Source organism: Plecotus auritus (genome assembly GCF_963455305.1).
Source record: "Plecotus auritus genome assembly, chromosome: 4".
Lineage (NCBI taxonomy): Eukaryota > Metazoa > Chordata > Mammalia > Chiroptera > Vespertilionidae > Plecotus > Plecotus auritus.
Window position 1 is genome coordinate 97,724,230 of NC_137775.1, and position 17,992 is coordinate 97,742,221.

General features: G+C 41.5%; 1 protein-coding gene across 1 annotated transcript in view; it reads left to right on the forward strand.

Moving 5' to 3' along the window:
• Positions 1-1,277: 1,277 nt before the first annotated feature.
• SLC26A8 (solute carrier family 26 member 8) overlaps positions 1,278-17,992 on the forward strand; it is a gene marked incomplete at both ends in the record, with an annotated part of 96,763 nt that continues 80,048 nt past the window's right edge. The window contains 2 exons of the mRNA XM_080665125.1: positions 1,278-1,462; positions 17,296-17,435. Coding sequence (XP_080521251.1) covers positions 1,278-1,462; positions 17,296-17,435 — 325 coding nt within the window. The remainder of the gene's footprint in view (positions 1,463-17,295; positions 17,436-17,992) is intronic.

Below are 17,992 nucleotides of genomic sequence, written 5' to 3' on the forward strand. Positions count from 1 at the left end.
GAAACAAAATGCTAGATTTTAGACCCTGGATCCAACCCAGGATGGCAGTTACTATAATATCAATATTACTAGCAGGTTAATTAGGCTCTTTTAGTTGCCAGAAACAGACATATTCTAGTAATGGAATTTTATTGTAAAATACATTGTAAAACAAAACAAAACTGGGTCAATATTGCTATGGGGGTAGGGGGAGGGAAAATGTATTAATGTACAGTTCTACTTGTTTGTTTTTCTGTAAAAGACATGAAGTCCTAATTCTCTTAAGTGATACATTGTGAAATACCTCTTCCATCTTTGATATTCCCCAACAACATTCTCACTTATTTATAGAATTTGTGATTTTTAGTTCATATGTATTATATAGCACACCACTGATACCCAGCACTTTAAGGGTAAAAATACAATATGTAACTATAGCCCAATTATTTAATTTTTCTAAAACCTCAGTTTTATCACCTATAAGGATAACAGTAATACTTGGATTATCGTGGGAATTAAATGAAAAAACTCATGAAAAAAATTTAATGCAATGCTTGTCATATAGTAAGTGCTCTATAAATGTTGATGATGATAATGATGTACTCGATCATTCTAAAGGAAAGTAATGTTTCTCTCTCATTGATGTTTCTAACTCTCTATCCCTCTCCCTTCCTCTCTGTAAAAAAATCAATAAAATATATTTAAAAAATATTTGTTGAGGGCATACTAAGTGTCAGGCACTATTCTGGGCTCTGAGAATACAGCCATGAACAGTCAAAGTTCGACCTCTTAGACTTACATTGTAGGATGGGAATCAGACAATGGTCAAATAGATAAGCAGTTGCTAGGAAGAACAGGAAAGGTAAAGGGATAATGATATGTGTGCGATTCCCATTGAGGAGTTAGAAAATACTGTTTTGACTGACCACTTAACCCTTAGCATGTTTAATGAAAATTGGGGGTTATACTGACTTTTACCTCATAATCATTTCTCTACAACATAACTGAATATAAAGAAAACTGGAATTCCTACCGGGACACCTGGGTTCCAGTCCTGACTCTAATTATTTAATAATCAAGTCTGTTTACACTTCTGGGCTTTGGTTTCTCCAAATGAGACTGATTCTCACTTTGCATTCTTTATAGGCTAGTTTTGAGTATAAAATTATAAAACACATGAAGTTTTATAATACTGCAATGTGTTATGCAAATGTAAGGTATCATTAAAAGGAAATTTTACTAAAGGGGTCTATATTTTTAAAATTGTTTTCTGTTTGTCTGTTTCCATCTGTCCAGGAATGATGCAGCCACCAAGGAGCATTCACAATTTTGAATCTAGATACAGGGAAAATTCTTACTCGTATGATGTTAAGCGAGATGTGTACAATGAGGAGACCTTTCAACAAGATTACAGAAGGAAGTCTGCCTCCTCTGGGAACTTGGACATTGACATCACTACCTTCCGACACCATGTCCAGTGCAGGTGCCTGTGTGTGGTCATTTACCTGCCACCAAGCTGACAGCACCATAACCCTATTTGACTCCTTTGGTGCCTATTTCTGTCTTCCTCCTCTGAATCCCTGTCATCAGAACCCTTAGTTTACAGGGTGATTTCTCTTCAGGTTTTTTTTTTTTTTTTTTTGTGTGTGTGTGTGTGTGTGTGTGTGTGTGTGTGTGTGTGCGCGCGCTTTGTCTTGTAGCATCTTCTTCTTCTCTTTTTTTAAAATATATTTTTATTGATTTCAGAGAGGAAGGTAGAGGGAGAGAGAGAGAGAGACACACATCAATGATGACAGAGAATCATTGATTGGCTGCCTCCTGCACATACTCGAGTGGGGATTGAGCCCGCAACCCAGGCATGTGTCCCTGACTTAAACCGAACCCGAAACCCTATAGTCCGCAGGCCAGTGCTCTATCCACTGAGCCAAACTGGCTAGGGCTTGTAGCACCTTCTTGACTGTAAACTTCTTGGATGTCCCCACAGCATCTAGGGATGATATTTAGTAAATACATTGTTTGATTGACCACCATTACCAGTCTATTAACAACAACAACCAAAAGCAACCACGATGGACTAATTAGTGATAGAGAATGACATCCTTCTAAACTCATACCCAGCTGTGCCCACTTACCGTGTTTTCCCGAAAATAACACATCCTCCGAAAATAAGACCTACTTACAGGTTTCCTTCTGAGTGAAATATAAGGCATCCCCCGAAAATAAGGCCCCCAGGCTCTGTCTCAGAATGAAAATTAGTTTACCGTAAACTGGTCCCTAGGGCCGCCCCGACTGGCGTCTAGCAACCAGTGACGTTACACGGAGTCCTGACATCACTGCTGTGTGGAGGCGGAGCAGAGGTCGGAGTGAGCGGTGAGCGCGGGGCGGGAGAGAGGAGGAGACTTTCGCAGATGTGTGTAGAAGAACAGGAGGATTAGAGCGGACTGGACGCGGCGAAGGTGGTGAGTGCTGGTCTGTCTCTGGTGACACTACCTGATGCTCGCGGCCGCCTTCATGATGACTAAAGGTTCTCAGTCAGTGGCAGACCCTGCTCCAGCCCAGATCTAGGCCCCAGCAAGCCCAGTGACAGTCCCCAGGCAGGCCTCAGGGGGTAAATGTCTGATAAAGGGGTAGGGGGGATGTCTGGTGAAGGTGTTCAGTGGCACAGGGGTAGGGGGAGGGGGATCACTTAAAATGACACAGGAGGATCAGAGGGGGCAATCAAAATGACAAAGGAGGATCAAAAGGGGTTACTAAAATGGTAATCCCCCCTCTGATTCTCCTGTGCCATTTTGATTCCCCCCTCTGATCCCCCTGTGTCATTTTGAGTGATCCCCCTCCCCCCACCTTGATACCCCAATTCCTTTTTTTTACCCCTAGAAATGAGTGCAAAAAGAAAAAGCTACTCCGTGGAGTACAAGAAAGGAATCGTGGAAGACTCTTGGGGCCAAAATCTTACTGCTTTCTGCAAAGAGAAGATGTTGAGTATCCGATTGGTCTGAAAATGGCGAGCAGAGTATGGTAACCTCATTGAACAAGTGGACAAGAGAAATGCTAAAAAGCGCAAGTATGGATCAGGTCGGCAACCATTATTTTCCGAGCTGGAAGACCTGATCTGTGAATGGGTTGTTGACAGAAGAGCAAAGGCTTCGGTTGTGAATAGGGCTCAGATTCAAGAATTTGCCCTTGCAATGGCACCACAGTTTGACATAGCCCCCAAAGACTTCAAAGCATCACAACACTGGCTGGATAATTTCCTTCAGTGAAGTGAACTGTCTTTAAGAAGACCTACCAACATTGTTTAGGTTGGAAGATACTCAAGTTATTAAGCGAGCACTTGCATTCAAGTCCTTTATGGATGATGCTGACTTCTCTAAATACAATCTTTCCAACATGATTGCTATAGATGAAACGCAGTGTTTATGGGCCAATCATCTCAAACAACAATTGAACAGGGGGGTGCCTCCTTGGCGTACATTCCCTCCACTGCTTACGAAAGTGCACGTGTTTCCTGTATTTTGGCAATTCGTCTGGATGGCACTAAAATCCCACCTTTAATCATTTCTAAGGGCAAGAAGGAAAAGATTGAACGTGTTTTGGGCATTTTTATTCTTGAAACTGAAAAAGCCTGGGCCACACAAGCAGTTATAAGGAAGTGGGTCCATTTAATGCTGCCGCTTGTTATGTGAGGGAGCTAAAGAGGTCTGCTAGTCTGGGATGCAGCCAGCACTCACCACGCTAAAGACATGAAGACATTTCTTCACGAAAGAAAAATAGATCAGATAATGATTCCTGCAGGAATGACGGCCTATCTCCAGACTCTTGATATTGCAATAAACAAGCCATTCAAAGACAATTTGCGCATGGAAATTAATGACTACATTGAAAATAGAATGGAGAGAAATCAGCGTGGAAACTTTGTGAAACCTAAACTGCAAGAAGTTATGACTTGGGTGAAGAATTCATGGGAGAAAATCACTGACAGTTGCATTGCAAATGCACTGCGAGCAGGCTACCTTGACAAGAAGTACTCATTTAAAGACAGTGCTATTGCTAAACATGAGAGATTTGGTCCACTGATTCTGAAAGAAATGGAGTCACAAGAAATTCACCAGGAAATTCAGGAATTGGATTGTTATGATGATGTTCCAGAAGATGATGACATGATTGTCATTGAATAAATGAGTAAATTCTTGATACTGTAGGATTCACAGTTTGTCTGGTTTGTGTTGACAACTACTGTATTACCGTACCGTATACAGGTAATAAATTTCCTTTATTTTCATATAACAATAAATGTGTACCGTATTCTTCTTCATGGAAAAATAAGACATCCCCTGAAAATAAGACCTAGCGCGTCTTTGGGAACAAAAATTAATATACGACACTGTCTTATTTTCGGGGAAACACGGTAGTACTTGTGATAATCAACATGGGACCCACCTCCTGTGATACCCACTGTGACCATCAGGCTCTACAGTTCAGAGGCACCGCACCTGTTTCTGTGCTGTGAAACTTTTAGCAATCTGGTAAAGCTTATGAACCTCTGCATAATTTCTTTTTACTGTGATATAAAATATATAACACTAACATAGCTGTTTTAACTATTTTGAAGTGTACAAATCAGCATTCATTACATTCATAATATTGTCTAACCATTACCACTATCCCTTTCCAAAACGTTTCATCACCTTAAACAGAAACTCTGTAGCCGTGAAGCATTAACTCCCCACTTTCTCCTCCCCCTAGCCCTGTAACCTCTCTTCTACTTTCTGTCTCTATAAATTGCCTTTTCTTGATATTTCATTTAAGTGGAATCACACAGTACTTGTCTTTCATGTTTGGTTTATTTCACTTATCATAGTGTTTTTGAGGCTTGTACATGTTTTAGCATGAATGAGTACTTCATTTTATGGCTAATATTCCATTATATGTAGACAGCACATTTTGTTTATCCATTCATCTGTTGGTGGACACTTGGGTGGTTTCTATGTTTTGGTTATTGTGAATAATGCTGCCATGGATATTGGCATTGGAGTATCTGTTGAGTCCCTGTTTTCAATTCTTTTAGGTATATACCTAGGAGTAGTATTGTTGGATCATGTGGTAATTCTATGTTTAACTTTTTGAGGAACTGCCAGACATTTTTACAGCAGCTACACCATTGTACATTCACACCAACATGTAGAAATATTCCAATGTCTCTATATCCTCTCCAACATTTGTTACCTACCATTTTAAAAATTATACACATCCTAGTAGGTGTGAAGTGGTATCTCACTGTGGGTTTTGCTTGTTTGTTTTACCATTTCATCATAACTAAATATGATGAACATCTTTTCATGTGCTTCTTGGTCATTTGTGTACCAGAAATGTCTACTTACTTTCTTTGCCCTTTTAAAAATTAGGTTGTTTTTCTTCTGTTGTTGAGTTGTAGGAGTTCTTTATATGTTCTGAATATCAAACCCTTATCAGATATGTAATTTGCAAATATTTTCTTCCATTCTGTAGGGTGTCTTTTTCTCTGTTGATTGTGTCCTTTGGTGCATAACAGTTTTTAATTTTAATGAAATTCAATTTATCTGTTTTTTCTTTTGTTGCCTGTGACTTTGGTGTCATATTTAAGAAATTGTTGTGAAATCCAAGGTCATGAAGATTTCCCCCTATATTTTGTTCTAGGAGTTTTATAGTTTTAGCTCTTAAATTTAGACCCTTGATCCATTAATTTTGAGTTAATTTTGTAAGGTGTAAAATAAGGGTCCAACTTTTTTCCTAGCTATGTGGATATCCCATTTTCCCAGCACCATTTATTTAAGAGACTATTCTTTTCCCATTGAATGGTCTTGGCCAGAATTATTTTCAATGCATAAAACACATCTATAATAATAAAAGAGTAATATGCTAATTAGGCCAGATGTCCTTCTGGACGACCTTCCAGATGAAGCCGGGGCTGCAAAGAAAGCCCGGGTCCCAGGTGCCAGAGGGAAGCTGGTGCTGGCAGCTGGGGGAAGGAAGGTCTACTCTTGCAAGAATTTTGTGCATCGGGCCTCTAGTAAAATTATAAAGGAAACCAGTTTTTCTAAACATAGTTTATCAAAATATGAAAAAATCCCAAAATTATGTTATTTAATAATGTAGACATGGAAGCTATCATAATTTCAAAATAGTGATGAATATAAATGGTATTTTAATATATCTGCAGCAATTTTAATGTAATATGAAAATGTTTGTGATTTCTTTGGTGACAAAATCAAGTTCTGCTGATACTACTCTGGTTTGTTGTTAACATTCATAATTGAGAGAAGTGCTCAATTTCAGTTAGGAAGTTAGGAAGTATAAAGATATATTTTCTTCTAAATTCACATATCCTATGAATTTTATCTAGAGTCTCAGGGGGTCCATAGACCTATGGTTAGGAACCCTTTTTTTGTGACTTACATCATGATATTAACTCTAATTACTCAAGCTGCCCTCACTCACACTCTGGATTTATCACCCACAGTCAGCATGTGTTGGGTGACAAATGAGGAAGGCCTCCACACAGCCCTATTGCAGACTTCCTTCTCTCTGAGGCATTTTCCTTTATCCATATCCTGCCTTTTGCAAGTTGCGGTCTTGGATGCCCCTCCCAGTCTTACACCACTACTCTCATTTTCTCTGCTTCATGATGGGTCAGAATATGTTAAAGAGGGCATTTGGGGACCACTTTGGCTTTGTCTTTATAAAAGGACTAGAGGCCCGGTGCATGAAAATTCATGCACTGGAGAGGGGGTCCCTCAGCCCGGCCTGCCCCCTCTCACAGTCTGGGAGCCCTCAGGGGCGGGAGGCGACTCGGTGATCAGGGGAAGGCAACCCCCCCCATCACACCTCTGCTGCTGCCACTGCCGGAAGCGCAAGCCTTGGCTGGCCCTGGTTACCTGAGCCTCGGGCACCCCTGGGCAGCTGCTATCCAAGGCTTGCCTGCACCTCGGGCCAGCCCAGGGTGGCTGGGGGGCTGAGGGGACTGGGTACCGCCATCTTGTGGCTGTGGGCACTGCCATCTTTGAGGGCGGGGCAGTCAATTAGCATATTCCCTCCTTATTGCCTGTGGGTGCCACCATCTTTGAGGGTGGTGGCATGAGGGTCAATTAGCATATTCCCTCTTTATTAGATAGGATAGTCTGTTCCTGACTTATCCCTCATCATAAGCAGGTCCTAACTCTCCTCCCCCTGCCCAGGCCTTGAACACTTAAATCTGACCAGTTCTGCCTCCCATGGGCTTTTATAGCAGTTCTTAGTCCCTACTTCTAAAACACACAGTTATAGCCACATCTGAATTTTAACCTGAACGGCACTGTGGTTAAGAGCAAGACTTAGAAACCGGATTGCCTGGTTTTGAATCACAGTTCTGCTGCTTCCCAGCTGTGTGACTTTAGGTAATCTATCCCAACCCAACTGTGCCTCAGTTTCCTCACCTGTAAAATGTTGATGGTAATAGCGCCTACTTCATAAGATGATTGTGAGGATTTACTCATTTTTCTTTTTCCTTTTTTTAAAAAAATCTTTATTGTTCAGATTATTACAGATGTTCCTCTTTTTTTCCCCCATAGCTCCCCTCCACCCGATTCCGTCCCCCTGCCACCCCATGCCCTTACCCCCCGCCACTGTCTTCATCCATAGGTGTACGATTTTTGTCCAATCTCTTCCCGCACCCCTCACACCCCTTTCCCCCCGAGAATTGTCAGTCCACTCCCTTTCTATGCCCCTGATTCTATTATATTCACCAGTTTATTCTGTTCATCAGATTTTTTATTCACTTGATTTTTAGATTCACTTGTTGATAGATATGTATTTGTTGTCACTTTGTTGTTCATAATTTTTATGGTGGTGATGAACTCCTGGTTTGGTAGTGATGAACTCCTTTAGCTTTTTCTTGTCTGTGAAGCTCTTTATCTGACCTTTAATTCTAAATGATAGCTTTGCTGGGTAGAGTGATCTTGATTGCAGGTTCTTGCTGTTCATCACTTTGAATATTTCTTGGCAATCCCTTCTGGCCTGCATAGTTTCTGTTGAGAAATCAGCTGACAGTCGTATGGGCACTCCCTTGTAGGTAACTAACTGTTTTTCTCTTGCTGCTTTCAAGATTCTCTCTTTGTCTTTTGCCCTTGGCATTTTAATTATGATGTGTCTTGGTGTGGTCCTCTTTGGATCCTCTTGTTTGGGGTTCTCTGCGCTTCCTGGACTTGTAAGTCTATTTCTTTCACCAAGTAGGGGAAGTTTTCTGTCATTATTTCTTCTAATAGGTTTTCAATATTTTGCTCTCTCTCTTCTTCTGGTACCCCCATAATTCGGATGTTGGTACATTTGAAGTTGTCCCAGAGGCTCCTTACGCTATCTTCATATTTTTTGGATTCTTTTTGTTTTTCTGGTTGTGTGTTTTTTGCTTCCTCATATTTCAAATCTTTGGTTTGATTCTTGGGGTCCTTTAGTCTACTGTTGAATTTCTGTATATTATTTTTTATTTCAGACAGTGTATGCTTAATTTCTGACTGGTCCTTTTCCATTTTTTTGGCATTCTCATTAAGATTCTTAAAGGTCTCACTAAGTTCCTCTCAAGTTTCTAGAAGATTCTTGAGTAACCTTATAACTGTGGTTTTGAACTCTATATCCAGTAGTTTGCTTTCCTCCATTTCTTTCACTCATGACATGTTTCTTTGTCTCCACATTTTGGCTGCTTCCCTGTGTTGATAGAGTGGCTTTGTGTGGTAGGTGACCTATAGGGCCCAGTGGCTCAGCCTCCCCAATCACCTGAGGTGGACACTCTTGGTGCACCCCTTTGTGGGTTGTATGCACAGTCTTGTTGTAGTTAAGCCTTGATTGCTGTTGGTACACTGGGAGGAATTGACCTCCAGGCCAATTGGCTGTGAGGACCCGCTGTGTCTATAATGGAAGAACTACTGTGCTGGAGACACCCTTATAGGGCAGGACTTGTTTCAGTGGGGCTTTGGTGCTCACTGAGTCTGCCTCTTGAGTGTGTCACTTATGGATGTGAGGAGTTGAAATCTGGTATCGTCTCACACTGACCTCTAGGTACACTGGCTCCTGGATCTCCAAGGAAGTGTAGGTCAGCTACTGCCTGAGGCCACCCAGTAGGAGCTACAGTGAGATCTGCAGATTTCTCCTCTTTGTTTGGGGTTTGGAAGTTTTGGAGTTGTCTGACCCAGCTGCAGTTTGTTAGGTTAAGCTGCAAAAGGGCAGGCCATTCATATGCAAAAGCCACTGCACACAGTTTGAGTTGGTTTGTAAACTGGGTGGGGCAGGGTCTCAGGGAATCACCAGGATGTAGCAAACAGCGATGGCTGTCAGTCAGCTGTCTCTGTGTCTCTGCATCTCCGCATCCCACGCCCCAGTGCAGTAAACAATGATTCCTGTGAGCACCTCTGCAAGAAAGCCACCCTCACTTTCCGACCCGATGGCAGACAGTCCAGCTTCTCCCCATAGGAGGCTGGGTCCCCAGAGTCTCACCGGAAACTGGAGTTCAGAGCAGTCAGGAGCTTGTATCTCCTTCCCGATTGAAAGAAACAGTGCACCCAGTTGCCAGCCCGATTCGCGTGCCTCCGTACCTCTGTTTTTCCGCGCCTCTGCATGGCCTACCTGGTCTCAATGCGCTTTTTTCTTTCCTTCTAGTTGTAGAATTTCTACTCAGCCAGCTTTCCCGTGGTTCTGGGTGATAGTCATTTTGTCTTTTAGTTGTAGTTTTGGTGTGGTTGTGAGAGGCAATACGTACAGGTGTATACCTTATGCCGCCATCTTGGTTTTTTTCTCATTTTTCTTATTAAAGTATAGTTGCTATACAGTATTATATTACTTTCCAGTGTACAACATAGTGATTTGACATTTAGATACCTTACCAAGTCCCCAGACAAAGTTACCACAGTATTATTGACTACTAGAGGCCCGGTGCATGGATTCGTGCACCGGTGGAGTCCCTTAGCCTGGCCTGCACCCTCTCACAATCTGGGACCCCTCGGAGGATGTCAGACTGCCAGTTTCTGCCTGATCCCCGCAGATCAGGCTGAGGGACCCTACAGGTGCATGAATGATTGTGCACCAGGCTTCTAGTATGCATATAAGATCTTTGGTTAATCTCTTCCCGCCCTCCCCTCTCCCCACTTCCCTCTGATATTCATCAGTCTGTTCCATGTTTCCATGCCTGTGTGTTGAGCATCTACCCCCTGGTGGTCATTGCACATCATAGCTAATGGTTGAACGGTCAAACGGTTGAACGGTTGAACCATCACTTAGGCTTTTATATATATAGATATTCCCCTTCACCTTTTTCACCCACCCCTCTAGCCACCTTCCCTCTGGCAACAATTAGTTTGTCTTTGTTTCTGTGAGTCTGTTTTGTTTTATTTTGTTTGTTAGTTTCTGTGGGGTTTTTTTAGATTCTACATACAGGTGAAATCATGTGGTATTTGCCTTTCTCTGTCTGACTTATTTCACTTAGCATAATACAATGTTGCCATCCATATTGTCACAAATGGCAGGATTTCATTCTTTTTTATAGCTGAGTAATATTCCATTACATCATTCTTTATCCATTCCTCTATCAATGGACACCTAGGTTGTGTCCATCTTGGCTATCTATATATATATAAGCCTAAGCAACTGTTACAACGCAACAACCGGAACGACCAGTCACTATGACACACACTGACCAGAAGGGGGCAGACACTGAATGCAGGAGCTGCCCCAAGCCCACAGGCCCCAATTGCCGATGGGGCCTGCCAGCCAACCTCCTGGTCTCTCCCCACAGCCAGCAGGCCCCGATCGCCTGATCAGGGCTGAGCCCTTAGGCTAAAACAGGGAACCAGGGGTGGGTGGCAGCGGACACAAGTGGCAAGGGAAGGAGAGGGGTAGGCAGGGAGGCGGGGAATCTGATCGGCCCTGATCACCGGCCAGGCCTAGGGACCCGACCGTGCACGAATTTCGTACACCGGGCTTCTAGTTGTAAATAATGCTGCAATGAACATATGATTACATATATCTTTTTGAATGTTTGTTTGTTTTCTAAATATAAACACCCAGAAGTGGAATTGCTGGGTCAAACGGTATTTCTATTTTTAGTTTTTTGAGGAACCTTCATACTGTTTCTAGTGACTGCACCAACTTATAGTTCCACTAACAGTGCACAGGATTCCCTTTTCTCCACATCCCCGCCAACACTTGTTATTTGTTGACTTTTTGATAATATCTATTCTAACTGGTATGAAGTGGTCTCTCACTGGGGTTTTGATTTGCATTTCCCTGATGATTAGTGATGTCGAGCATCTTTTCATATGTCTGTTGGCCATCTGTATGTCTTCTTTGGAGAAATGTCTTTTTATGTCCTCTGTTCTTTTTTTTAAAAAATCATCACCCAAGGATATGCTTTAATTATTTTGAGAGAGAGAGAAAGAGAAGAGAGAGAGACAGAGAAACATTGATGGAAACATTAATCAGTTGCCTCCTTTATGTGCCCGGACCAGGGATCAAACCTACAACCCATGTACATGAGTCAAACCCACAACCCTTTGGTGCATAGGACAATGCTGCAACCAATTGAGCCATACTGGCTAGGGCTCCTCTGTCCATTTTTGATCAATTGTTATTAAGTTGTATGAGTTCTTCATAAATTTTGAATATTAACCTCTTATGGTTATATAATTTGTGAATACATATCTTTTTTCATTCAGTAGGTTGTCTTCATTTGCTAATGGCTTCCTTCATGGTACAGAAGCTTTTTAGTTTGATGTAGTCCCATTTGTTAATTTTTTTCTTTTGTTGCGCTTGCCCAAGGGGACATATCAAAACATATATTACTAAGACTGATGTCAAAGGGTTTATTACAGTAAAACCTCCATTTTGTGAATCTCCATTTAACGACAAAATTTCTAGTCTTATGTCATATGTGAAAATTAACACCCTATTAATTTAAAAATGCTTTTAACCAAGATTTACTTATACTTATTAACAGGCCTTTTATTTTAAACCTCGCCCAAGGATATTTTTCTATTGATTTTTAGGGAGAGTGGAAGAGAGAGGAAAAGAGAGGAAAACATCGATGTGAGAGAAACACATCGATTGGTTGCCTCCTGCATGAGCCCCAACCAGGGCTCAGGCTGGGGAAGAGTCTACAACTAAGTACATGCCCTTGACTGGAATCTAACCCAGGAACCTTTGGTCTGCAGGCAATGCTCTATCTACTGAGCCAAACCGGCTAGGGCTATATTTTGTTATTAATTCACTTTTATTTTAAACAAATTTTAGCAAATAGGCCATATGTTGAAAAAAACACTGTAGTAATTTCACCTACATAAATAAATATGACATATCAGCAACTATAGTCTACATATTTAAATTCTCGAGTCACCACTTGTAAACAGTGTTTGGTGAATGATTAGTTAGCATGTGACCACACCACATCCAGAGTGGTAATTGGTTCTGTTTTTCCATGGTGTGACTTTCTGCAGCAGATGTTTGTTTGTTTGTTTATTTAGATTTATGTTTTATTGATTTCAGAGAGGAAGGGAGAGGGAGAGGGAGATAGAAACATCAATGATGAGAATCATTGATCGGCTGCCTCCTGCACTCCCCCCACTGGGGACTGAGCTCGAAACTTGGACATGTGCCCTGACTGGGAATCAAACCATGACCTCCTGGTTCATATGTCAATGGTCAGGTGTAATTTGTCAATTTTTTTTTTTTTTTTGTAATTTGTCAATCTTTTAACATACAAGTTTGGAAAACCTACTTTATTACATAATGGGCTTTTGGCTTTAACAGACATCCCTTTTGCCCAAACTAGTCTGTTACATACCAAGGTTTTACTGTACCTATATAATTTCTCCATTGTATATTTTAGCCTCCTTTCATAGATTAATTGACCATATAAGTGAGGGTTTATTTCTGGGCTCTCTACTCTGTTTCATTGATCTGTGTGTCTGTTTTTGTACTGGTACCATACTGTTTTGATTATTATGGTCAAATCAGGAAGAATGATACCACCAACTTTCTTCTTTCTCAAGATTACTTTGACTGTACATGGTATTTTATGGTTCCATATAAATTTTAATATTATTTGTTCTAGTTCTGAGAAGAATGCTATTGATATTTTGGTAGGGATTGCATTAAATCTGTAGATTGTTTTAGGACATTGTAAAGATATTAATCCTTCTAATCCAAGAGCATGATATAGCCTTCCATTTTTTGTGTCCTCTTCAATGTTTTATAGTTTTTAGAGTATGGGTCTTCACCTCCTTGGTTAAATTTATTCAAAGGTATTTTATCCTTTTTGATGTAAATATAAATGGGATTGTTTTCTTAATTTCTTCTTCTAGTAATTTGTTATTGCTGTATAGAAATACCACAAATTTTTGGATATTAATTTTGTATCCTGTTACTCTACTGAATTTATTTATTTATTTATTTTTGGTAGAGTCTTTAGGGTTCTCTCTATATAGTATTATGTCATCTGCAAATAGTGACAGTTTTACTTCTTCCTTTCCGATTTTGATGCCTTTTATATCTTTTTCTTGTCTGATTGCTGTGACTAGGACTTCCAATACTATCCTAATATATAAAAACCCAGGGTTTGTAACGACCGACCGAAGGCTCGACCAAATACCAGAAGTCAGTCCTGCAGTCAGTGCTGGTTTGCTGTGGCACTGACTACCGAGGGGGCTGCGGATCAGGCCCGGAGAGAGACCCGGAGAGAGAGGCAGGGTCTGATCTGCAGCCTCTGTGGCAGCTGCTGATCAGCTGTTGCCTCTCTCTTCCTCTCCAGGCTTCGCCAGCAGCCATGCCTCTGTTTCTCTCCAGGCCTCTGTGGGGCCTGCTGATCAGCCCCGCCTCTCTGATCAGGCCTGGAGATAGGCCCAGAGACGTTGACTGGCATAGAAACCGACCAATCAGAACTAAATTGGCCAGCAGGGGAGGGCAGTTGGGGGCGAGATAAGGTCAACAGGGGAGGGCAATTGGGGGCAACCAGGCCAGCAGGGGAGGACAGTTGGGGTAGAGATCAGGCTGGCAGGGGAGGGCAGTTGGGGACGAGATCAGGCAGGCAGGGAAGGGCCATTGGGGGTGAGCTCAGGCCAGCAGGGGAGGGCAGTTAGGGGTGATCAGGCAGGCAGGCAGAGGCAGTTTGGGGTGATCAGGCAGGCAGGAAGGCAAAGGGGTTGGGGCAATCAGGCAGGCAGGCAGAGACAGTTAGGGGTGATCAGGTAGGCAGGCAGGTGAGCGGTTAGGAGCCAGCGATCCCAGATTGCGCGAGGGATGGCCATCTTCTGGCAGTCCCTAATTGGAGAGGGTGTAGGCTGGGCTGAGGGCACCCCCCTTCCATGCACGAATTTCATGCACCGGGCCACTAGTATTGAATAACAGTGATGGGAGCAGGCATTCTTGTCTTATTCCTGATCTTAGAGGAGAAGCTTTCAGTTTTTCACCATTAGTTATGATGTTAGGTGTGGGTTTGTCATATATGGCCTTTATTATGTTAAGGTAAGTTTCCTCTATATCCACTTTGTTAAGAGTTTTTGTCATAAGTGATGCTGAATTTTGTCAAATACTTTTTATGCATCTATCAAGATGATTACATGATTTTTATCCTTGCTTTTGTTGATATAATATATAACATTAATTGTTTATAGATATTGAGCCATCCTTACATCCCTGGGTTAAATCTCACTTGACCATGGTATATAATCTTTTTAATGTATTGTTGAATTCAGTTTGCTAGTGTTTTGTTGAGAATTTTCACATCTTTTTATCAGGGATATTGGCCGGTAATTTTCTTTCTTCTTTTCTCGTCCTTCTCCTTCTCCTTCTCCTTCTCCTTCTCCTCCTTCTCCTTCTCCTTCTCCTTCTCCTTCTCCTTCTCCTTCTCCTCCTTCTCCTTCTCCTTCTCCTCCTTCCCCTTCCCCTCCCCCTCCCCCTCCCCCTCCCCCTCCCCCTCCCCTCCCCCTCCCCTCCCCCTCCCCCTTCCCCTTCCCCTTCCCCTTCCCCTTCCCCTTCCCCTTCTCCTTTTGTAGTGTCTTTGGTTTTGGTGAAGGTTAATGCTGGCCATGTAGAATGAATTTGGAAGTGTTTCTTCCTCTTCAAAATTTTTTGGTAATAGTTTGAGAAGAATAGGTATTATTCTTCTTTAAATGTTTGGTAGAATTCACCAGTGAAGCTGTCTGGTCCTGGACTTTTGTTTCTTGGGAGGTTTTTTTAAATTATTATTACTGCTTCAATTTCATTGCTAGTAATTGATCTGTTCAGATTTTCTCCTTCTTCCTGGTTCAGTCTTGGAAGTTTGTATGTTTCTAGAAATGTATCCATTTCTTTTAGGTTGTCTAATTTGTTGGCATATAATTGTCCATAGTATCCTTTTATCATCCTTTGTATTTCTGTGGTGTTGGTTATAACCCCTTTTTTCATTTCTGTTTTTATTTATTTGTGCTCTCCCCCTCTCTCTTGTTTTCTCGATGAGTAGGCTAAAGGTTTCTCAATTGGGAGGGTTTAAAAAGTATTTGTAAAGCAGCAAGCAAATAAAAAGCACTGTATACGTGGAGTTTTTTAGTTAAAAACAAAAAAACACCTCACAATCTTTTAACACTATCTCTTCCTTTCTGCAGCAAATCTAATCTCTTTTCCCATTTTATCCCTCTTAGTTAGCAACTGCAAACACACCCTTCCTTGTCAAAATCTCCCATTTGCTGTCACATTGACATACATTCCTCACTTTTACGATACCTTAGCTACAGCTTCAATGTCTGTTCCTCTAACACCCTCCTTGATTTTCTTCAGTCTTAGATCCTCATTATTCCATGTTCATTTTATTTTGCCATGCTAAAGAGCTTTGATGACTTTGCCTACGGTAGCTAGTCTTTCGCCAAGTGGCACATGGAGAGGAGAGGAAGGCAGACTGGACTTGGAGAAGAAAAAAATTGTCCCAATGCCATGCTTTACTCACCTCCATAGAAGGACAGAGCACCTGCCTAACACCCAGGGATGCTCGTATAAATAGCAATATGATGTTCCTTTCAAACCAATGGTCTTGCTCTTGGCTCCTAAGCAGAATTTGACAGCTGTCAATAGGAAATGTGGCAGCAATCGAGTGGATAGAATACTAAACTAGGAATCAGGAGACCTGGTTTCTAGCCCCAGCTCTGCTCACACTAATGCTGTGACCTTGGCAAAGTCACTTACACCTATTTGGCCCTTAGATAGTAATGCTCATGAAGTTGTGAGTCAAACATACGTTAGTTAAATTACTTCTCTTCTGAGCATACATCTTAGCCTTGCTACAGTCAAATCCCAATTATCTAACTACAGCTCATATATGAAAAAATCTTAATACTCTTTGCTTTCAGCTTATACTAAAATGTAAGTAGCAAAAAGCAATGTAAAACCAAACTAGTTTTACTGAGTAGTTGATTGATGGTCATTCTTCTGTTTTAGATGATCTAAAGGTTAAAATAGGTTTTCTCAATTTCAGTATCATTGACACTTTGGACCAGACAATTGTTTATTATAAAGAGCTGTTCTGTACATTTTAGGGTGTTTAGCAGCATCCCTTGCATCTACCCACTCGATGCCCATAATAAAAAATGTGTCCAGATATTGCAAAATGTCCCCTGGGGAACAGAATTACTTCTGGTTGATACATACTGAATTAAAGGATAACAGTCTTTATTTTATTGCTTTTTATTTACATGGCTAACTCCTTAAGTATGGTAATTTCATATTCTATATTTTCTATCAATTTCTACATATTATAGGTCAAAGCCACATAGAATTAGTGTTCAGTAAAAATTTAGTATATGGGAATGATGTGAATGTGTTAATTGGCCCTCCCCCCCCACCAATATCACATATCAAAAAACTGTCCTTATCAAGAAAAATCAATAACAGTCCATTTTCCACTGGAAACTTGATAAGTTTATATCTTTCTAAACATCCAATAAAAACACAGACTTGATTTATACTCTGGACTTACAAGGCTTAGATTTTGTCATATATATGATAATGGCTCTCAACTGGAGGCGATTTTGCCTCCCAGGGAACATTTGGCAATGTCTGGGGACATTTTTGGGTGTCACACCTGGGAGAGGGGGCATCTAGTGCGATGCTGCTAAACCTCCTATAATGCATAGGACAGCCTGACCAAGAATTATCCAGTCCAGTCTATCAAAGTGTTGACAGTGCGAATAAGGAACTCTGCTGTGTGGGAAGAATTATGTACCATGCCTTTTCTTGGCTATGTGGGCTTTTTCTTTGGAGAACTAATCAAGTCTCTGTTCTTCTTTCTCACAGCTGCTCATGGGACAGGTTCCTAAATTGCATGCTTACAATCTTTCCCTTCCTAGAGTGGATGTGTTTGTATCGATTCAAGGATTGGCTTCTTGGAGACTTACTTGCAGGTATAAGTGTTGGCCTTGTGCAAATTCCCCAAGGTAAGGAAGATACAAAGCCTTTTCACCCACAGACTTACCTTACCTGCCAGATTTGTAACTCAGGATGGTTCCAAAAGACTCAGTTTAGTTTGGGACCCTGAATACTTCCAGGAGTATCTGCAAGGCCCATTCATGGTCATTTTTTGCTTACCTAGTCATTTCATACTCACATGACTACAGTAGACCTTATTGGCATCGGTTTTACTTAGAAAGGTGAAGGGTGTGAAACATAGCATGTTAGCAGTTCTTCACCGAGTCACGCACACAGTCCAGGGGTGACTCTTTGGTCTTCTGAATGGCAGTCCAGATTTAAGATAAGATCATGCAGATAGGCAGGGAGCTTGCTGGGCTTAGAAGCCTCATTTCCCAAATAGGAACCAACCTCTCTTGCCATTTTCTTTAACTCTTGCTTCCAGGGTCCCACAGGTGCTGTGCCCAGTTATAAGATCACTGTGCTCAGAGAAGCCAAAGCTAGGGCTTCCCGCTGGATATTATCTTTCATTCAGTCCTTTTGGTCCAGACTGAGTATACCGATCGGGCTCATTTTACATTTTTAT